This window comes from Salvelinus namaycush, chromosome 37 (assembly GCF_016432855.1).
Source record: "Salvelinus namaycush isolate Seneca chromosome 37, SaNama_1.0, whole genome shotgun sequence".
Classification (NCBI taxonomy): domain Eukaryota; kingdom Metazoa; phylum Chordata; class Actinopteri; order Salmoniformes; family Salmonidae; genus Salvelinus; species Salvelinus namaycush.
The window spans coordinates 10,290,346-10,313,236 of NC_052343.1; the positions used below are offsets into that span (position 1 = coordinate 10,290,346).

General features: G+C 42.7%; 2 protein-coding genes across 6 annotated transcripts; both read right to left on the reverse strand.

Moving 5' to 3' along the window:
- Positions 1 to 829: 829 nt before the first annotated feature.
- On the reverse strand, positions 830 to 5,332 carry ccdc105 (coiled-coil domain containing 105). The gene is made up of 8 exons (XM_038977410.1): positions 5,327 to 5,332; positions 3,002 to 3,286; positions 2,712 to 2,816; positions 2,299 to 2,464; positions 1,782 to 1,948; positions 1,615 to 1,710; positions 1,303 to 1,416; positions 830 to 1,121 (listed from the first exon to the last, which is right to left on the reverse strand). Exons 1-8 carry the CDS (start codon positions 5,330 to 5,332, stop codon positions 924 to 926), a joined length of 1,137 nt encoding a protein of 378 aa, XP_038833338.1. The 3' UTR covers positions 830 to 923.
- LOC120031293 lies at positions 4,301 to 22,889 on the reverse strand. 5 transcript variants are annotated; one of them, XM_038976979.1, is made up of 12 exons: positions 22,795 to 22,889; positions 21,534 to 21,760; positions 20,451 to 21,454; positions 19,903 to 20,055; positions 18,399 to 18,476; positions 15,954 to 16,070; positions 14,538 to 14,687; positions 14,133 to 14,300; positions 6,137 to 6,328; positions 5,589 to 5,780; positions 5,327 to 5,479; positions 4,301 to 4,393 (listed from the first exon to the last, which is right to left on the reverse strand). In XM_038976979.1, exons 2-11 carry the CDS (start codon positions 21,703 to 21,705, stop codon positions 5,375 to 5,377), a joined length of 2,331 nt encoding a protein of 776 aa, XP_038832907.1. In that variant the 5' UTR covers positions 21,706 to 21,760; positions 22,795 to 22,889; the 3' UTR covers positions 4,301 to 4,393; positions 5,327 to 5,374. The 5 variants fall into 5 exon arrangements, with proteins under 5 accessions (XP_038832907.1, XP_038832906.1, XP_038832908.1 ...); XM_038976978.1 differs by having other exon boundaries at positions 4,301 to 5,479; XM_038976980.1 differs by lacking the exon at positions 15,954 to 16,070 and having other exon boundaries at positions 4,301 to 5,479.
- Positions 22,890 to 22,891: the final 2 nt, after the last annotated feature.

A 22,891-nucleotide genomic window follows, 5' to 3' on the forward strand; every position in this document is an offset into this window, starting at 1 on the left:
ATTGTCAAGTGTACACTGGAATCTGCATAAATACTAAAGTAGAAACAAACTATCTGAGTATTCAGTTAAATAGTGTGTATTGCAAGGAAGATACAGAAATATATTGCTGAAATCTACAGTACTGCTTTGACGTGTATAGAGGACCTTCATACAAGTATTCCGTTACCACTCACTAAAGAAGAGGCTTATTGAATCATCCCATATTTCTTAATGAAAAACATGAAGTTTAGAGGCAGGACTGTCAAGTGACTTGCCGTCTTATGACTCGGACTGAAGAGGAGGGGGCGATGAAGACTGGACTTTAACAGTATACATATATTCACAGGTGACGTTGAACATAAACAGTACAGTAAACTGATTGTGATTCTAATGCAGTCGATGCTGAACATATTCAATTCGCAATATAGATGCCAAGCTGTAAGAAATGCCAGTATGACAAGGAGATCAAGTACATGCCAATAAAACCCATGCACATTTCTGCTCTAAGGGACTCCCAAACAATAAGCAATGGGGCTGAGTTTGCAGAGAAATACTGTTTGTTTATTTCAAGTACACATTAATGGTGTAATGCAGAAATGTGGTTCATCGAGGGTTGAGATGCCACACATGACTTGGTTAAAAAACACACCTTCCTAATATCTTGTTTAAATGGTCCCTTTTCAGCACATTGGTCCATCTTTCACTTCATATCCAGGCGAAAACACACATGCCGTTTGTATACAACTATAGATTCGGGCTCTTCTCTTTCCTTGATTCCTCTCCTCATCTACTTCTCAAAATGCATTGGAGGAGAAGATCAGAGGGAAGATGAACCTTAGATCTTTCTTCCCTCTGATCTTCTCCTCCAATGCATTTTGAGAAGGAGCCAAAGAGAGAGGAAACATTGAGGAAAGAGGAATTGAGTCATGCACTACATAATGAGTTTAGTACAACCCCTGTTGGAGGAAAGTGGGCATTGCTCGTCTATCGACCAGCTGCCGCCGCAGCCTGACCACAGCAGAGTCCACCTGCTCTGCGGCCCTCTTGCCGTGCAGGTTGGCCACCAGCTGCAGACATGTGCCCTGCAGCCTGGAGAGCTCCTCTTCAGAGGACAGCAGGCAGCGTCTCAACACAGAACTACACTGAGAGAAAAACACAAGACTCAGAACATGAGAGCAAGCACTTAACTCGACAATTGCATAAATCATGGATTGATGTCAATGGAAGACTTGCACAGAAATGTGAGTCTACTACAGTAAATGGCCAAGTACATAATAAGAGAGTGTCACTCATGTTCATTTTTAGAGGAAGGTCGTTAGTTACCTGTATGAGATGAGCAGCCTCAGGTAACTGGGTCCCAGGGTGTCTGTGGTAAACCTTTACTATAGGCCTGTTCAGTTTCTCTCTGGAAAATATATCCCCACTGTACTCAGGGCCCTGGAAAACACATGACAACATAGGAAGATAGGGGTGGAGTAGTGAAGTCACCCACTATCAACATTATTACAACCAACCAACCATTACACCAACGTTAGTGGCTCTTTCTTTACCAAATCAGCACAGATACAGACACTATCTCCAATGCACATGCTTATCCATGACAAAGCTTACAGACAGTTCCACTCACATACTGACCAGTGCTCTGTCATGGCTGTGACGAATGCAGTTCAGCTGCCTCTGTTTGCGGAAAATGGCCTGCCTGGTGGCTGCAGACATAGTTGTAAGATTTTGCTGTGCGAGAGAATGAGTTTTACTATTTTGACTTTTAAATGTTAAATACTATTGTATGTCCCATGCTGTACCTTTAGAGTGACTGTCTCAGCTATTTTCTTCACCAGAGCTTCATTGACAGTACGGTGGGCAGCTTTTTGCCTGGCGATGGCATTGCCAATCATCTGCCTGATGTTTTCTCGTAGCAGCTGTGATTGGTTCACAGCCAGAGTGGAAGACTCCAGAACCTGCTTACATTCTGAGAAGGGAAAGATATGGGTAATTCTTTATTTTTCAGACCTGTTTCAGCTGATATTTGCCTAGTATCCACGAAGAGTGTATAGTAGAAATGGGCAATTTGTGGGACTAACTAGCAAATGGTAAGCCTACAGCTGCTGGTTTAAATAAATCCCAAATAAATAAATGAGTGGCTATTATGTAACTATTATGTTATTACACTGTCACCATGTTGAGTCTAAGACAAAAACTAGGTGAATCACTGACAATAAAACAAAGTGTAACCACAATAGGCACTATATGGGACAAGGTGACGTCAATACAGTGCCATAAACTGTGTTACATTAGTACAGTATGTTATTGACATAGCACCTGGAGTGAAGGGGGCGATTGGCTCTGGCAGTTTTATGAGGCCTTGGGAGGGAGTTCCATGTCCCCCTGCGGAGAGAGAGCCAGAGCCAGTGTGTGGTAGAAGCTCTAGAACACGCGCTCTCTCACTGGCACAGTCCAACAGCTGCCTACTGCACTGACCCAGGGTCTATACATGGCAAGGAGAGAGAGAGAGAAATAAGGGCTTTTTTACAGGTATATCAATAGCAAATCAAGGGATATCTCGACAACTTTCTTGAATAGGCATAATCATAACCCTAGTCACCTGTATCCACTGAAAACCATAAAAAGAGAGAATGCGAGCAATCACATTTATTTTATAAAGCCCTGTGTACATTAGCATTTGTCATAGTGTTTTTACAGTAACCCGGCCTCTAGCAGTTAGATGTCATCACCTGTAGTTGTGCTAGTGTGCTCCTCAGAGTGCTCCCCAGCTCCTGTTTCAGCTCAGTGAGTTCTCTCTTTTCACACTCCAGCAAATGGTCTGCTCCGTCTCTGCCCTGGAAACAGAACAATCATCTGAAGTGTTTTTTCTCTCATAGCCATACAGTAGATTAGAATCCATATAGGCCTAATGTAGTCCAGCAAAGCAATACTGGGCAGAATAACTTGGGGTCAGGTGGAAATATGAAATTAACACAAATAAATTAAGTTGTGATACATGCACTGCACACACTGAACTCACAGTCTCAGTAGTAGCTGGTCTTATGGTCCTTCCGTCCACACTCTTCTTGTTGATCAGCATTTCACACCTCAGGCTCCTCAGCATCCTCTCCAGGAGGCCTCTCTCCCGCTCCAGTTTAACGCATTCATGTGCCACCCGGCCAGCTTGTCTACGTATCTCGCCCTCCACTTCCCTCACACTGCGCATGTACTCCCTTGCTACTCCGACACTGGCCTCTGCACACTGCTCTCGGAAGCAGGGAGGGGGAAACGGGCCCACAAATGTGGTGGTGGTAGCATATGGGAACTAAACATGACATAAGATAATGACATTGAAGTCTACATATACAACAATATATAACTTAATTTCATAAACTGTGATTGCATTATTTCGCAAAACAGCAATTACCACCAACATACATTTTAGGCTAAAGCTTATATAGCCAACATGATTTAAAATAGTGCACATTCATTCACTATTAATTGAATTCATCATAACTTTAAATATTAAACTCTCACCATTGTCCCTGTGTTTTGGGGAATGAGTTTATTCTTGCACAAAGCATCATTAGTATCACCACCTCCAACCACTTCAATTGTGTCTGTGCGCCTCGGGGTAAACGCGGTGGCGCTACAGCTCCGCGCACGGCTGATAGACCCCGGCCGTCCTGCGTGGGTTTGCCGCACCAAGTGTTCCGCTCGCCGTATAGAGTGCATCGTATCATCTCGCCAAGACTGCGGTCCTATCGTCACAGAGGCGAGGGGAACTGACTGAACAGGCATTTTCTATTTACTCAAGCCTCTTAAAAATATATATATTTTTAACTACCAAGTCTCTTTTGATTAGGCTACTAATTACGAAAAGTTCCCCTCAACCCCCCGAGGGCCAAATAAACTAGAGTTGAAATATCATCTCCAAAGCAACAGTTTCCAAGTAACCAGAAACCATGGTCCTGCTTGTGATTGGACAATAGGTCAGTCAGTTGTGGGGTGAGGTCATGTCTAAATGGGATCCAGCTTTTGTCAAATTTACGTCAAATTTTTATTTTATTTTTTAAACTAACCCTAACCCTTTTCCTGACCTTATCCTAATTCTCAACTGCCACGTTAATTCTAACCTACTGCGTAAGCTCTCCTAAACCGGCTACAATAAGAACATTCTGACAAACGCTGGATCCCTTCTAGCCATGACCGTTTACTGGGGATCATATTCCGAGTGTGAAGTACAGAGCATATGAGACACCCGCGGGTCATGAACGTCACTTTGATCATCCATGACATAGGCAGCAAAATAAATGCAATGAAAAGAGACTACATTCAATAATTTCGATCATATAGAGAGGTTTATTTCTCAATCTCCCAAAGACTTAAAATGAAAACATGGCAGCAAATCCCCAAAAGACAGGCAGTAGGTCTAATACAACATGAAAAAAAGGAAACAGAACATTAAAAGACAGAACATAAAAACAAGACAGACATAAAATTAGAATCCTTTTCCAAAAATAAATGTATCAAACCATTCTGTAGTAAAAGTAAACCCCCCAAAAAGTCTAAACAAATATTTTGGGTTCAAAAATGTTAACCCCCTCATGACAATCAAAATACCAAGCAGTATGATGTAGCTAATGTGTAAAGAAAATGGCAGTATAAATAAAATAACCAAAAAGGAACATTCAGAAGAAGAAAAAAAAAAAAAAAATCACAGAACTTACAGTATGACACCAATAAATAAAGCTTTTGGGAAACTATAACTTCAAACGGTCCAAATTCAACACAATAATAATCCCCCTTCTGATAGCACTTATCAATTAGGTTGCACTACACTATGCCCTGAAGGACACATTAACAAATCTCATGACACATTTCCCCATGTCCCATGCTAGTAGTTAATCAATGTCTGACATGGACCAAAGTGTATTTTGAATCTGCATAAATGGTACTCTCAGTCAATGAAAGGATTCGATTGATCCGTCTGAATTGATATATTTCATTGACAGAGTACCATTTAAGCAAATTCAACATATACTTTGGTCCATGTCAGACATTAACTACAAGCATACTTCATCAATTAAATCAGTCAATATGAATATACAAATAAGAATGATGCCAAAATGGAGCAATAACATTATCATTATTGACAAATATCCAGTCAGGAGTTTTGTAAAGGACATAAATTGTTTTAACACAAAAACCGAGGCTTGCCTGCCAAGGGAAGATCAACTACTGCAAATGTGCAAAACACAACCTTTTCAATAGGCCTACATATAATTGTAGTTAGTAGTAAACTACCTGTGGTGCAAGAAAGTGCTGGTTCATGCAACTCATCTATATAAAATGTGCATTGTACCTTCATGGTTCCACGTTTTTTGCTCTCTCACTATCTTGTTTATCTTTTTCATAATGTGTGTTTGACAGCAATCATGGGTTCAAATTTGTTCAGCAGGTTCTGTTGAAGTTCTTTGAGTAGATGATCCCGTTCCTCGGAATCCAGGAGAACTTGCTAAATAAAACAGGTTTACAAATCAAAATATTCCGTGTTAATTTTGGTCCACTCTTTAGTGCTTTTCTAAGGTCATGTATGGACATATCTCGCTCATGTACGGACATACCTCAATGAGTTTGTCTCTCTTCTCCAGGCTCTCCCTCAATTTCCTCTCCTCCCTCTCTTTGTCCTCCTTTTCGCTCCGCCAGGCTCGCTGTGTCTCCTTGTTCTCCTTCCCTCTCTCCCTCAGGTCGTTGGCTGTCTCGTTGAGTTGCTTTGACAGCGAAGACACCGTCTGACTATGATTCTGCTGTTGCTCCTTGAGAAGGAAGGGGGAAAGATGGGAAGAGGGGAAAGGTATAGGTTCAAATGACCAAACTATATTATAGGCTTGGTATTTTAGGTACCTCACTGAAGATGACCTGAATTGTGTAAAAGACCATGGAAGACACACCACATCGCAGTGTATAGGTTCAAATGACCAAACTATATTATAAGCTTGGTATTTTAGGTACCTCACTGAAGATGACCTGAATTGTGTAAAAGACCATGGAAGCCACACCACATCGCAGTATATAGAGGGAGCATCTTACTAGTCTTAAATGGCTTCCTCTTCACTGATATGAAAGACAGGGATTGGTGAAATCATCCACTACCATCCTCGTTTGCACTCACCTGCACTATGCCCTGATAGTCCTGCAGGGCGGTGGTGAGTTTGGAGACCTCCCGGCACATGGTGGCGCTGTGCTCCTCTCTGTCCTGAAGCCAGGCTATCACCAGGCTCTCCTTCTCCTTCAGCTGAGAGGCCAGAGCCCCCTCTGCCCCGCCTCCTGACACCCCTTGGCTAATCACAGAGTCCGACAGTGCCTGAGGGAAAAGATAACAAATAATGAGGAAAGTCTACCTGAAGCGAGTGAACTCTAAAGAGCTACATGTAGAATTCAGGCATTGTAATTTCAGAAAACGTCCATAAAATAGCTGCAGTAATAGTGGGTGAAAAATATATATTTTGGCCCAATACAAAATCGCAATCTAACATGCAGACTTTGTATTTGACAACAAAAGCCAGATCAGTTTCTGTAATGAAGATGGGGGGAAAAGACTAGAGCTAGGACGACAGACATTGCCTTACTCCTACCAAAGCATTTTGTGTACGTCGGTAATATTCTATGATTTTGCTATACAGCATTCCTGTAGATTGTTCTAAAACTATTATTTGGTTAACAGTAATAGCCTATGCATTATGTTGATTCCTGCCCTAAAAGTATCTGCCTGTCCCTGTTTCACGGTCGGCTGCTATGTGAGTGAGCCACTCTCACTCACTCTCCCCACATTGTGCAAGGAGAAATGGAACAATACAGACATTTCACATTTGGAGCAACTTTGAAATTTGGAGAAACGTGGAGAAACGTCAGAATCTGATGTCAAATTGATAAAACTTAGATCGTTGTACAATGAACAAAAATATAAACGCAATATGTAAAGTGTTGGTCCCATGTTTCATAAGCTGAAATAAGATCCCATATGCACAAAAAGCTTATTTACCTCAAATGTTGTGCACAAATTTGTTTATATCCCTGTTAGTGAGAATTTCTGACAGGTGTAGCATATCAAGAAGCCTAATAAAAAGCATTATCATTACACAGACAATAAAAGCCCACACTGAAATGTGCAGTTGTCACAAAATAATGCCACAGAGGTCTCAAGTTCAGGGAGTGTGCATTTGGCATGCTGACTGCACCAGAACTGTTGCCAGATAATTGAATGTTCATTTCTCTACCATAAGCCGCCTCCAACATCGTTTTAGGGAATTTGGCAGTACGTCCAACTGGCCTCACAACCGCACACCACCTGTTTGGCAACGTGTTGGCGAGCTGTTTGCAGATGTCAACGCTGTGTACATAGTGCCCCATGGTGGTGGTAGGTTTATGGTATGGGCAGGCATAAGCTACGGACAATGAACACAATTGCATTTTATCGATGGCAAATTGAATGCACAGAGATACCTTGATGAGATCCTGAGGCCCATTGTCGTGCCATTCAGCCGCCACCATCACTTCATGTTTCAGCATGATACTGCCCGGGCTCAGGTTGCAAGGATCTGTACACAATCCCTGGAAGCTGCACATGTGCCAGTTCTTCAATGGCCTGTGTACTCACCAGACATGTCACCCATTGAGCATGTTTGGGATGCTCTGGATCGACATGTACAACAGCGTGTTCCAGTTCCCGACAATATCCAGCAACTTCGCACAGCCATTGAAGAGGAGTGGGACAACATTCCACAGCCCACAATCAACAGCCTGATCAACTCTATGCGAAGGAGATGTGTTGCGCTGCATGAGGTAAATGGTGATCATACCAGATACTGACTGGTTTCTGATCCACGCCCCTACCTTCTTTTTTTTAAGGTATCTGTGACCAACAGAGGCATATCTGTATTCCCAATCATGTGAAATCAATAGTTTAGGGCCTTTTAATTTATTAAAATCTTTGAAATTGTTGCATTTATATTTTTTATTCAGTATACATAAAGTAGCCGAGGCCCATCAATTAGCCCACATTGCTAACTCTGATATTGTTGCTATCTAGCCAAACGTTTTTAGTTCCCACTTCCTCAGTGAATAATATAGCCTACAGGCCAATATGTTGGCAAAAGAAAATCTCTCTCTCTATATATATACACACACACACAGTACCAGCCAAAAGTTGACACACCTACTCATTCAAGGGTTTCTTTATTTTTACAATTTTCTACATTGTTGAATAGTGAAGACATCAAAACTATGAAATAACAATATGAAACCATTAAGTAACCAAAATAGTGTAAAACAAATCAAAATATATTTCATATTTTAGATTCTTCAAAGTAGCCACCCTTTGCCTTGATGACAGGCTTGCACACTCTTGGCATTCTCTCAACCAGCTCCATGAGGTAGTCACCTGGAATGCATTTCAATTAACAGGTGTTCCTTGTTAAAAGTTAATTTGTGGAATTTCTTTCCTTCTTAATGCGTTTGAGCCAATCAGTTGTGTTGTGACAAGGTAGGGGTGGTATACAGAAGACAGCCCTATTTGGTAAAAGAGCAAGTCCATATTATGGCAAGAACTGCTCAAAAAGCAAAGAGAAACGACAGTCCATCATTACTTTAAGATATGAAGGTCAGTCAATGTGGAACATTTCAAGAACATTGAAAGTTTCTTCAAGTGCAGTCGCAAAAACCATCAAGCGCTATGATGAAACTGGCTCTTGTGAGGACCACCACAGGAAAGGAAGACCCAGAGTTACCTCTGCTGCAGAGGACAAATTCATTAGAGTTATCAGCCACAGAAATTGCAGCCAAATAAATGTTTCAGAGTTTAAGTAGCAGACATCAACATCAACTGTTCAGAGGAGACTGCGTGAATCAGGCCTTCATGGTCGAATTGCTGCAAAGAAACCACTACTAAAGGACACCAATAATAAGAAGAGGAGACTTGCTTGGTCCAAGAAACACGAGCAATGGACATTAGACTGGTGGAAATCTGTCCTTTGGTCTGGAGTCCAAATTTGAGATTTTTAGTACTATGTCTTTGTGAGATGCGGAGTAGGTGAACGGATGATCTCCGCATGTGTGGTTCCCACCGTGAAGCATGGAGGTGGTGTGATTGTGTGGGGGTGCTTTGCTGGTGACACTGTCTGTGATATATTTAGAATTCAAGGCACACTTAACCAGCATGGCTACCACAGCATTCTGCAGAAATACGCCATCACATCTGTTTTGCGCTTAGTGGGACTATCATTTGTTTTTCAACAGGACAATGATCACACACCTCCAGGCTGTGTAAGGGCTATTTGACCAAGAAGGAGAGTGATGGGGTGCTGCATCAGATGACCTGGCCTCCATAATTATCCAACCTCAACCCAATTGAGATGGCTTGGGATGAGTTGGACCACAGAGTGAAGGAAACTCCTTCAAGACTGTTGGAAAAGCATTCCAGGTGAAGCTGGTTGAGAGAATGCCAAGAGTGTGCAAAGCAGTCAACGCTACTTTGAAGAATCTAAAATATATTTTGATTTGTTCAACACTTTTTTGGTTACCACGTGAATCCATGTGTGTTATTTCATAGTTTTGATGTCTTCACTACTATTCTTCAATGTAGAAAACAGTAAAAAAAAAATGGAATGAGTAAGTGTGTCCAAACTTTTGACTGGTACTGTGTATGCACAAAGAGCCAAAACATAAATCGAATAATTCTGGATCCTATTTTGACAGGTTACACATCAAAATATCAATCATGCATTCCCTGAATATGTTAGATAAATAGCTTACCTTTTTAAATATTAGGCTACCATCTCAGTTGACTGTAAAAATTGTGTCTAGAGCCCTGGGGCTAATGCAAAGTAACTGTACATTAAAACAATGTTTTATTGTTGTAGCAATGTTCCCGCAATTTTTTTGGGGCACTGAGCAAATGTTTGGTCTTGTGAGAGGAAACTTGAACCTTGTGAGAATTTTGTGTAACTTCTGGTGCACGTTTACAGTGAACACTGAGGCTGTCCATCCCCTTACAGTTTTAGACAGTAGCCAATAGGCTATTGTGGCTATTTGAGCATAATGTAGGCAACAAAACAGTGCGAATCCCATAACATTTTCACATGGAAATAGCTTTTGATTTCTATGACATAGCCTATATTTGCTGTTCAGGCCTACATCTCATGAGACTTAAAGAAGTTTTAATTAAGAATATCAACAAATGTGCATATGCGCTCTGTGGTCTGATCTGAAAAGCTCAAGACCGCTGATGGGTGACACCCACCAATATAATTCTACTCCGTTGGGCAAAATCAGAGACTCAATCTTGCAAAGTTAGATTTGTTTTGGTTTGTTGCATTGAAAATGGGTTGATATGTTGATTCGATCACAGATAAAACAATCTATATAGTGCAAACCAGTGGGGCGAACTCCGTTAAGTGCGTCTCTGTGCATCATGGTATTTATTCTGCGTGTCAGTCCTGTTGGACTAATAGGCGTGGCCATCTCCTCCTCAAACACAAGGCAGCCAAACGTAGAAATCGCTCTGTCATTTCCTGGTTGCTAAAATTCTACACTCTTCGAACTATTTCAGTTTATGTGAGAAAACATGCACTGAATAGTTATTAGTATCATTGTACCATCTACATCGCAGTGAAATATCTACGACTGTTTGAAGATGGTGGACGAAACGGAAAGTAAAATAGTCTCCACCATGGTCCATGCTATCCGGGATCCTTTGATGTCGGATAGCACTAACCTCTCCACCGTATTGCAGGGAACTGGTATGCGTGGGAGTGGGTTGTTTATATTCAGCCTAAGTGTTGTTGCAATTCGCCTAGCTTCCACATCGTAGAGACAATCGACATGTAGCACCTTTAACTTGAATAAGAGGTCAGTGCTTACAGCACTGGTTACTGAACCCGACACAAACATTTGTGGCCACACTAAAAAGAGATATACCTCGAATCAATTATATTTAGATCAGGAATGGTCAATGTGAATAGATATTCAAATTACTCAAAACACTATATTTCAAGACATCTGGGTCTGTATTCACAAAGCATCTCAGAGTAGGAGTCCTCATCTCAAAAAGTGTGGACCTTACTGTGAAATGCTTACTTACAAGCCCTTAACCAAGAGTGCATTTCAAGAACAAGAAAATTTGACCAAGTAGACTAAAATAAAAAAAGTAACACAATAATAATAACAAGGCTATATACAGGGGGCACCGGTACTGAGTCAGTGTGCAGGCTAGTTGAGGTAATCTGTATATGTAGGTGGGGGCGAAGTGACTATGCATGGGTAACAAACAAACAGCAAGTAGCAGCATTGTACAAAAGGGGGGGTCAATGTAAATTGTCCTGTGGCGATTTTTATGAATTGTTCAGCAGTCTAATGGCTTGGGGTAGAAGCTGTTGAGGAGCCTTCTGGTCCTAGACTTGGCGCTCCGGTACTGCTTGCAGTACGGTAGCAGAGAAAACAGTCTATAACTTGGGTGACTGGAGTCTCTGACAATTTTATGGGTTTTCCTCTGACACCGCCTATTATATAGGTCCTGGATGGCAGGAAGCTTGGCCTCAGTGATGTACTGGGCTGTTCGCACTACCCTCTGTAGTGTCTTACGGTCAGATGCCGAGCAGTTGCCATACCAGGCGGTGATGCAACCGGTCAGGATGCTCGATGGTGCAGCTGTAGAACCTTTTGAGGATCTGGGGACCCTTGCCAAATCTTTTCAGTCTCCTGAAGGGGAATAGGTTTTGTCGTGCCCTCTTCACGACTGTCTTGGAGTGTTTGGACCATGATAGATCATTGGTGATGTGGAGACCAAGGAACTTGAAACTCTCGACCTGCTCCACTACAGCCCCGTCAATGTTAATGGAGACCTGTTCGGCCCGCCTTTTCCTGTAGTCCACGATCAGCTCATTTGTCTTGCTCACATTGACGGAGAGGTTGTTGTCCTGGCACCACACTGCCAGTTCTCTGACCTCCTCCCTATAGGCCGTCTCATCGTTGTCGGTGATCGGGCCTACCACTGTTGTGTCGTCAGAAAACTTAATGATGGTGTTGGAGTTGTGTTCGGCCACGCAGTCATGGGTGAACAGGGAATACAGGAGGGGACTAAGTACACACCCCTGAAGGGCCCCAGTGTTAAGGATCAGTGTGGCAGACGTGTTGTTGCCTACTCTTACCACCTGGGGACAGTCTGTCAGGAAGTCCAGGATCCAGTTGCAGAGGGAGGTGTTTAGTCCCAGAGTCCTTAGCTTATTGATGAGCTTCATGGGCACTATGATGTTGAATGCTGAGCTGTATTCAATGAACAGCATTCTCACATAGGTGTTCCTTTTGTCCAGGTGAGAAAGGGCAGTGTGGAGTGCGATTGAGATTGCGTCATCTGTGGATCTGTGGGGGTGGTATGCGAATTGGAGTGGGTCTAGAGTGTCCGGGAGGATGCTGTTGATGTGAGCCATGACCAGCCTTTCAAAGCACTTCATGGCTACAGATGTGAGTGCCACGGGCAGTAATCATTTAGGCAGGTTATCTAAGCTTCCTTGGGCACAGGGACTATGGTGGTCTGCTTGAAACATGTAGGTATTACAGACGCGGTCAGGGACAGGTTGAAAATATCAGTGTAGACACTTGACAGTTGGTCTGTGCATGCTTTGAGTACACGTCCTGGTAATCTGTCTGGCCCATAGCTTCGTGAATGTTGTTAACCTGTTTAAAAGGTTTTGTTCACATCGGCTACCGAGAGCGTTATCACACAGTTATCCAGAACAGCTGGTGCTCTAGTGCATGCTTCAGTGTTGCTTGCCTAAAAGTGAGCATAAAAGGCATTTAGCTCGTCTGGTTGGCTCGCTTCACTGGGCGGCTCGGGTCTGGGTTTCCCTTTCTAGTCCGTAATAGTTTTCGAGCCCTGCCACATCCGACGAGCGTCAGAGCCGGTGTAATAGGATTCAATCTTAATCCTGTATTGACGCTTTGCTTGTTTGATGGTTCGTCTGAGGGCATAGCGGGATTTCTTATAAGTGTCCGGATTAGTCTCCCGCTCCTTGAAAGCGGCAGCTCTAGCCTTTAGCTCAATGCAGATGTTGACTGTAATCCATGGCTTCTGGTTGGGATATGTATGTACAGTCACTGTGGGGACAACGTCATCGATGCACTTATTGATGAAGCTGATGACTGAGGTGGTGTATTCCTCAATGCCATTGGACGAATCCTGGAACATATTCCAGTCTGTGCTAGCAAAACAGTCCTGTAGTGTAGCATCCGCGTCATCTGACCACTTCCGTATTAAGTGACTGGTACTTCCTGCTTTAGTTTTTGCTTGTAAGCAGGAATCAGGAGGATAGAATTATGGTCAGATTTGCCAAATGTAGGGCGGGGGAGAGCTTTGTATGTATCTCTGTGTGTGGAGTAAAGGTGGTCTAGGATTTTTTTCCACCCTGGTTGCACATGACACGCTGGTTTAAAATTTGGTAAAACTGATATAAATTTTCCTGAATTAAAGTCCCCAGCCACTAGGAGCGCCGCTTCTGGGTGAGCATTTTCTTCTTTGTTTATGGCCTTATAGAGTTGGTTGAGAGCAGTCTTCGTGCCAGCTTCGTTTTGTGGTAAATAGACGGCTACGAATAATACAGATGAGAACTCTCTTCATAGATAATATGGTCTGCAGCTTATCATATGGTACTCAACCTCAGGCGAGAAATACCTCGAGACTTCTTTAATATTAGACATCACGCACCAGCTGTTATTGACAAAAAAAGACACCGCCCCCCCCCCCCCCACCCCTCATCTTACCAGAGGTCGTTGCATGGAAAATCCTGCTAGCTCTATGTTGTCCATATCTTCGTTCAGCCATGTCTCAGTGAAACATTAGATGTTACAGTTTTTAATGTCCCGTTGGTAGGATAATCTTAATAGTAGGTCATCAATTTTATTTTCCAATGATTGTACATTAGCAAGAAGAATGGAAGGCATTGGGAGTTCACAGGATTCTCAGAAGGATCCCCGATCTGCGTCTCCTTTTCCGGCGTCTTCTCTTCACGCAAAAGGCGTGGATCTGGGCCTGTTCCAGTGAAAGCAGGATATCCTTCTCGTCAGACCTAATTTAATTCAACCTATAGAGATACTGTATGTTGAGGTGACCCCCTCACCTGCATGTCTTTCTGAGAGCTCTCTAGCGCCTGCTTCAGGCAGAGGAGAAGTGACTCTTTCTCCTGTAGGACTGCTTTGAGGGCCTGGTCCCGCTGTCTCCACACTTCCCTCTCCTTCTGCACCTCCCGATGCCCTCGCTCCTTCTCAACCAGCTCCACTCTCAGTTCCTGGGGGTTAGAAGAAAAACACAAAGCCCTTATGTGAGAAATTACTAGTAACACCTTTGACTGAGTGACTATAGTGCATCCAGCACAATGTTACCTTTGTTAATGAAAGTGAGTGAATACAACTAAGTGAAAGAAAGTGTGTGTGTGTACTTGTTCTACAGCAACTGCCATACACTGGTAGCACAGCAATCACACGTGTGTGTGTGTGTGTGTGTGTGTGTTCAACTTCAGACTCACATTGATGATGTCCTGGTTACATTGGAGTACAGTGTTGAGTGTGGAGAGGTCTTTCTCCCGGTCTCTCCCAGCCTTCTTCAGTGCCTCCAGCTCGCTCTCCATCCTCTTCTCCTTCTCACTCATCTCAGAGCGCAGAGCCTCCAGGGCTAGCTAAAGATGAGGTAGAACATAAGACATCAGCAAAATAACCTTGTACAGAAATGCTCTATATCCCATATTATACAACGGGTGGGTCTAATCCTGAATGCTGATTGGTCCAGCCAGTGTCTATTCCACAAATTGCCACTGGCTAAATATATGATGTTAAAATGCCTATTTACTCTGTTCCATCTGACTGTGCAATCCACTGTCTCATCAGCCCAGTCAGGCAACTTATAAACTTGATTTCCACTATAAAAAGCATCTAGATAATATCTCAGATTTATTTTAGACTATCAATTTGTTTTCAACAGTGGAGATTTGTATAAACCTTGCAGTCCGTCTCGCGACATTTGCAACATCGTATTTCAATATTGAAACAATCTCCTGCTGTCCCATAGTAATGAACGTGTCGGGATTTCGGACGAGATAGACAGGCAGGCACCATTTCTCTGCCAGTCGAAATCATGAAATCAGCTGGAGTCATTTTTATGGATATACACAAAAAATGTCAATTGAAAAAAGTTAAAACGAAACGCAGCTAATTTGCAGTCTTTCCAGCTTCAGTTTGAAGTGATTTTGTTACGGTAGCTGTGTAGTTGGCTAGCTCCCCTGAACAACAGTGTCCTGACAAGTGTGCACATTTTCTATGCCAAGGGAAATCGCACCTAATTAGCTCATTGTTATGGATGTATCCAAATAAATGTCACTAGAAAACAGCTTAAACAAATGCAGCTATTTTGCTGTTATTCTGGCTGCACTTGACTGTAAGTTAGCTGTAGTTGGCTAGCTAGCAAGCAAGGGATAAGAACATTTAGAACAAATGACTGGGTCGCGTCCATAGATACAGAACAAGTAGAGTGAACGACTGGCTCTAGCAACCCTAGATGTGTGTTGGGACTATATCTTTTGGAAGGATGAAATTAATCAAAATAACGTTTAATGAAAATATGTCAATCATTATTTGAATATGTTGTTAACCCGTTGTATTAAAAGTGATAATGCCAGAGAAGCTAGTGTTTGGAGGATATATTGGCACGGTTTGCCAGAGACGTTGTCTCGGGCCCAACAACACCCATACCAATATATCCTCCAAACACCGGCTTCTCTGGCATTATCACTTAAGTAATGTCATATTAAAAAAGGAAATATTCACGCATATTATTGTCCATACTTTGACAGTCTACACAAGTTAATTTTGAGTAAAAAAAAAAATGTTTATTCTAAACCAATAGCTTATTCAAATCATAATCAAATGGGATCAATCTGAGCCCTCACCTTATTGTCGGAGAGAGTTTGTTTCAGATTGTCAGTGAGTGCTTGTGTCAGTCTGTCAGCCACGTCTGTCCCTGTCCCCACCTCAACACACATCTTCCTGATCAGACACATGCACTCCTGAGACAGACAGGGAGACAGGAAATGACTGTCTAATCATGGAATAACACACGGCTTGTCCCAGAGATGGCTTCAGAAAAGGACATGATGTGATATATGAAAAAAATGACATTAAATGATATCAATTACACCAGAATACAAAAACTGCATTTAAACAAATGTCTCAATGATAAATTGAGACAATGATAAATATTGAGACAGTGATCGTTAAGAAAACAGGGTTTTCCCCAACCACTCACGGTTGGATTGCTGTTACAGTGCTATTTGGGTTGATAATTGGAATTGTTTCCGAAATTTTTTGATTTTCTTTGTTTAAAAAAAAAATGGATTATTTGTGTACCCGTTTGACATTTTACTGCATTGTTAGGAGCTAGTAATATAAGCATTTCACTGCACCTGCTATAACATTAGCTAAACTGTGTACACACCCAAATAAATATGACAATAAAAACATTCAAATATATGTCAGTACCAGTCAAAAGTTTGGACACACCTACTTACAAGGGTTTTTCTCTATTTTTACCATTTTCTACATTGTAGAATAATAGTGAAGACATCAAAACTATGAAATAACCAACTGTTAAACAAATTAAAATATATTTTATATTTGAGGTTCTTCAAAGTAGCCACCTTTTGCCTTGATGACAGCGTTGGACACTCTTGGCATTCTCTCAACCAGCTTCATGAGGTAGTCAACTACAATTATTTTCCAAAAGTCTTGAAGGCGTTCCGTACATATGCTGAGCACTTGTTGGCTGCTTTTCCTTCACTCTGCAGTCCAACTCACCCCTAACCATCTGAATTGGGTTGAGGTTAGGTGATTGTGGAGGCCAGGTCATCTGATGCAGCACTCGATCATGCTCCTTCTTGGTCAAATAGCCCTTACACAGCCTGGAGGTGTGTTGGGTCATTGTCCTCTTGAAAAACAAATGATAGTCCCACCAAGCGCAAACAAGAGAGGATGGCGTATTGCTGCAGAATGCTGTGGTAGCCATGCTGGTTAAGTGTGCCTTGAATTCAAAATATATCACAGACAGTGTCACCAGCAAAGCACCCCCACACAATCACACCACCTCCATGCTTCACGGTGGGAACAACACATGCGGAGATCACCCGTTCACCTACTCCGCGTCTCACAAAGACATGGCGGTTAGTACTAAAAATCTCAAATTTGGACTCATCAGACCAAAGGACAGATTTCCACAGGTCAAATATCCATTGCTCTTGTTTCTTGGCCCAAGCAAGTTTTTTCTTATTATTGGTGTCCTTTAGTGGTAGTTTCTTTGCAGCAATTCGACCATGAAGGCCTGATTCACGCAGTTTCCTCTGAACAGTTGATGTTGAGAGGTGTCTGTTACTTGAACTCTGTGAAGCATTTATTTGGGCTGCAATCTGAGGTGCAGTTAATTGCCGATTTCTGAGGCTGATAACTATAATGAACTTATCCTCTGCAGCAGAGGTAACTCTGGGTCTTCCTTTCCTGTGGCGGCCCTCATAAGAGCCAGTTTCATCATAGCGCTTGATGGATTTTGCGACTGCACTTGAAGAAACGTTTTAAGTTCTTGAAATTTTCCGTATTGACTGATCTTCATATCTTAAAGTAATGATGGACTGTCATTTCTCTTTGCTTTTTGAGCAGTTCTTGCCATAATATGGACTTGGTCTTTTACCAAATAGGGCTATCTTCGAGATACCACCCATACCTTGTCACAACACAACTGATTGGCTCAAGCGCAATAAGAAGGAAAGAAATCCCACAAATTAACTTTTAACAAGGCTCGCCTGTTAATTGAAATGCATTCCAGGTGACTACCTCATGAAGCTGGTTGAGAGAATGCCAAGAGTGTGCAAACCTGTCAAGGAAAAGGGTGGCTACTTTGAATAATCTAAAATACACAATATATTTTAATTTGTTGACACTTTTGTGGTTACTACATGATTCCATATGTGTTATTTCATAGTTGTGATGTCTTCACTATTATTCTACAATGTAGAAAATAGTACAAATAAAGAAAAACCCTGGAATGAGTAGGTGTGTCCAAACTTTTGACTGGTACTCTATTAAACCGATTTGATTTATCTATTTGGCTATGTTAAGCTAAGGAAGTTTACTCACCCATACAAACTTCAGTGATGAAAATTGATTTCTATCTGCTAATACCACTATATCTTAAGTTAGATCTGGGAGTTTAAGAGCTTGGGGTGTCCATATTGTGATGGCAACATTCCACTAGCTCAGCCAGTGTCTAATTTCTGAGTGAAGTGGATCCCTGTGTTTTCAGCATGACTGCATTGTCTCCCCTCATAGAATCACTATGAATCACTCACCTGGATAACTCGGTCTCTGCTGTGCAGGGAATGCCCCAAACTCTGCAGAAGCAAGTTTCCCCCGTCCTTCTGCGGCAACTGAAAAAGCCATAATCACGCCATACACAGCACTTAGATGAAGGATGTCAAGTCAACAGGGGGCTGGCATTGTTGCAGCGATATTAGAGCAGACTAGCCTGGTCCTAGATCAGTTTGTGTTGTCTTTCAAACTGATGACAATGACCTCAGGCGTTGCCAAGACAGCACAAACAGATCTGGGACCAGGCTGGAGCAGCAGACCTCTCCATTTTGAAGCCAGTGTCTTGTGGGTGATATATGCCACTATGTTACAGCTGATTCTTTCAAAGAATGCAGGCAATCAGTTTGTATTCTTGTAATAAATTTAGAACACACAGTATAAGCCTATAATCTGCCCTGCAAGTGCCAAATGTGCAAGTTCCCCACCACAAAAGCTTGATATACTGTAAGACCTCACACAGAGCACACAAATACTTAATCCCAATGATTGATTTATTTGAACTTTTCTCAGATTGGGTGGAGCTAATGCCAGATTCCAGGCAAATTAAAATAATTCCTTGTGTAGAGCTGACTGTGGTGCTCTTAATCGTCAAAGCTCTTCGTGGATTTACAGCTCCCATTCCCAGACTGAACTTGCTAATAGGGTTTCTTAAAATATCCCAAAAACTGGAACTCAAGCCAGACCTAAATCTCAGACGTGAATCTCATGAAATGAGAATCAGCTTAGGTAAGATACCTTAACAGCTGGGGGTGAGGCCCAGACATGCTAGAACCATAGGTAGGTGCCGGGTTGAATAACTTGAGTCTACTGTAAGGGGATAAGGCTAACAGACGCCACTCAGCAGCTGAGTAGCATGTTAATGATCTCTTTATGAAAAGCCAACCTGAGCTGCAGGGCAAACTCCTCTAGTTGGGGAAGATTCCAGGGAGATGTGTGGTTATATGAACACACCTGCATTAAGGAAAGGGGACACTCCCTCGTCCAGAGACCAAACAAACTGTAACACACCCATCATTCCTTGCATAATGCTTTATTTGTGCTTAGTCAATACAAGCAGGGCTTAAAGACATTGCTATCCAAGTGATTCTGAAGACGTACTTGAGTGCGCACACACACATGCAGAGGAAGCATGTTAGGGACACTATGTTCAGGCCATTATATTGCTGTGCACCGGCTGACTAGGCCTATACCTGTTTATCGTGTATAAAATGTCAGCAGTCAGTTATCATGACAGGGAGTGTCAACCTTAGTTGTGTGTGCGCAACCAAATTATCATGACACTTCCATTCCACTCACCAATTTAAACTGTTTTCTTTCTCAATTGAGTTACTATAAATACTATGGACCGGTTCCCCAGAGACTGCCTAGTCCTGGAGAATCTCCATTGAGAATGCATTTTCCATGACTGTGTCTGGGAATCCAGCTGAAAATGTCTAAACAAGAGGGAAACAAGTAGAGTGAAAAATCTAACTACTCAGTGCTTACCTTAATCCAATCCTCTGGTCCACTGACATTGGTATCTGGTTTGGTTTTGGTCCCGTGTTTAAGCTCAGTTTCGAGGGTCTTGATACGTGCCATGGCTTGATCAAGCTGTCCTCTCAACTGTCTGACTGCAAGGTGCACTCGACCTGTATTGCTCTGAAATGAAATAAGAAAACGGCATTTTGTGAAAGACATAAGTTGTCACTTTTAATTCTGTTGAAGTCCTATTCCTGTATTTATAAGTAAGAAAATATTCTGTGTTGGACCTTTGTACTGGCTACAGACATTATAGACCCTAGATGACATATTACTGACAACTAAGTAAATATTTACACTCCGTGATAGACGGAGTGATCCACAGACCACAGGCAAGGCAACCTGTCGTAAAATCCTCATTTAGGGCAGATATTTTCCTGACCAGGGAAGGGCTCATTTATAGGCTATGGGAACCCAAAGTGTTGTCATCAGGAAATAATCCTTGCCCAACTCATAATAACTTCCTGTCGTTATTTGGCATGCTGGATTTTGATAGAATATAAGAGATATCTCACCTCTCTGTGTAGTGGAATAAACTCATCCCTCAATTCAGTCAAAACATCATTGGTTTCTCCATCCACTTCCTTTCCTCCATTCTCCCGCTCTCCAAAATCCAGCACCCTTGTTACCTCAGGGGGTGATGTCTCACCTACCTCTCCTGAATATCGCCCTTCCCTCTTTCCCAAAATGGGAATCTTACTCCCCGAAGGTGAATTGACAGGCTTTCCTTCAATACCTCTCAACTCTCTGAGGACCAGGAGTGACAAATCACCTGGAAAATCAAATGGATCACGGCAATCCAGCGAATCCAGTGATTGGATGGACTCAGTGCGAGAGGAGGCTCGTAAGGAGAGAGTGGATCCAGCCAATGACGCTGGGCTAGAGCTTAGCGACGGCACTCTTGACCAATGAAGAGGCATGCTCTGCGACTTGTTCCTCGATAGGGCCAAGGGGGGAAAGGGTTGGAAGGGTAGGCGGCGGGGAACCCCACAAACTGACTCATAGGCAGAATCGGACACCCTCAGAGAATCACATCCCTCACAATTTTTCCCCTTTGTGCATCTTTTCCCCGTTCTCCTGAAGTATGGACATGCGTCCCATTTCTCAGACCAGCACTCATACTCTGACAGGGCCATGTTCTCCTTCAACATTTCATTGTAACCCTCTCTGTCTCCCATTCCCTCACCATCCTCCTCACTAGTGCTGCTCCTCATCCTGAAATCCTGAGGGTGTCGCTGGCGGTAAGCGCTGCGTACCCACTGCCTGACCTTGTCCCTCTCCTGGGTCAACTTCTGAAGCCTCTCAGAGGATAAGACCCTCACTCTGGAAATGACAGAGTCAAACTTGAAAACCCGCTCTAGAACTGAAACACATTTGCCACACAAGAACTCCCCCCGCCCACTGCCCCGTGGTACGGACTGGCCTAGTATGTGTGTCAGCACAGAGAGAAGGTCCATTGCTTTAGCGGGTGAGGACAGGGACGAGAGAGACGTTGTGGAGCCAAGGGACATGGTGCTACCTGCAAAGTGGGAAAAGAAAAGATTAGAACTCACACACACGCGCATACACTTGCAGAAGTGCACACACACACACCTCACCCCAGGGGCTGCCTTGAGAAGACCTGGAGAGACTTCCTCTACCAGGGGAGTCTGATGGGGTCTGAGGCTGACCATCTTTCTTGTTTTGACCCCCAAAGAGCCATCGCCGTTGGTTACCGTGCAGGTCACCCCCACACACCAGACACCCCTCACCTTTGCCTCTGGAGGACATAGCAGACAGAAGGGCTAGAAAATCCCCTGACGTCCACAGAATGATCTTCAATATTCTGTTGGAATAAAGTAGAAAAGATTCTTGGCTGCAGCCTCAACTAAATGTATTCTAAACTTTTTGATCATGGTGTAGAGAATGGTTGGATATCTAATCTTAGAATTACATTCTGTATAAATGCACTTGCTGGTATTGACATTCAAAGTAGTTTTACCCAGTCAGAACTGGGTTTTCAAAAGTTGGCTTCACTTTTGGCCCACTTATAAAAGTTATCTGCTCTCACTAGTTTTCCTCTGAAAAGCTTCGAGTTTTGCTTTGCCTGTCAGTGCGCTTTAATATTGTAGTGTGGATGTTTTGATCGAATCGTTGGCTCTTTTCGCACACAGCTGTATGTTTACAGTAGCAACCCACAGCCGCCTACACGTCGACCTTGAGCCACGCTGACAGTACATTTCGCAAACTGTCTTGGCAAATTAACAAGTAACACAAACGTCCACGATCTCTCCGCCATTCGTCTCACTGCTCGCTTGTACCCATCATTATGAACTGTAGGCTGCTGTTGTTTATCCCTATACAATATCGAAAGATGACAGTTGCTGGTGTAAGCTACGTTTATTTCTGTTGCCCGTGGTACACAACGTATAACCAAGACCAATGACCTGTCTATGCAGTCCTATTTTAAGCAACATAGGTGTGCAAATAAGTTTCATTCCGACAACGCGGAGTCCGTAACCACGAAAGTTCTAGGCTACATGTTCACAGTTTGAATCAAGCAGTATGACTTTACCAAAATAATTTCGTCCTTTAGAGTTTACCAAAATCGCAGATTTGTTTTCTGTATCTCCACTTTTAGACCATCTGCATGCATAAAGCGTTTGAATGAGTATGGCTTATCTGTCTCTAGAAGTAAAATCTGGTTTCGCGCTCTGAACCCGATACAGTTGGGAAGTCTTGAACGCAAACTTGAATCCCGGTGGCAACCTCCGTGAAGTTAACCGGGTCCCATCTAAACGTTGTAAAACCATTCATGACTTTACCAATGACCACATAGTAAAAAATAAATACAATAATTTAAAAAAAAAAGTGTCTTACAATGTCAACCAGGAACTCGAGCGCACTGCTGTAGCCTACACCGGAAAGTAGCTGTGAGTGTGCGCTACCTTACTGACGTCATTGGTCATACCTGGGG

Bases quoted from the DNA above. Each gene is read 5' to 3' on its own strand.
- ccdc105 (XM_038977410.1), bottom strand. The intron at 2,465-2,711 runs GTGATGACATCT...TGCCATGTATAG, and splicing joins GCACACTAGCACAACTACAG to ACCCTGGGTCAGTGCAGTAG. The intron at 1,417-1,614 runs GTCAGTATGTGA...TGTGTTTTCCAG, and splicing joins ACAGCCATGACAGAGCACTG to GGCCCTGAGTACAGTGGGGA.
- LOC120031293 (XM_038976979.1), bottom strand. From the start codon at position 21,705: ATGTCCTCCAGAGGCAAAGGTGAGGGGTGTCTGGTGTGTGGGGGTGAC. The intron at 20,056-20,450 runs GTGAGATATCTC...ATTTCATTTCAG, and splicing joins TTATTCCACTACACAGAGAG to AGCAATACAGGTCGAGTGCA. The intron at 14,301-14,537 runs GTGAGTCTGAAG...TCTAACCCCCAG, and splicing joins GTAACCAGGACATCATCAAT to GAACTGAGAGTGGAGCTGGT.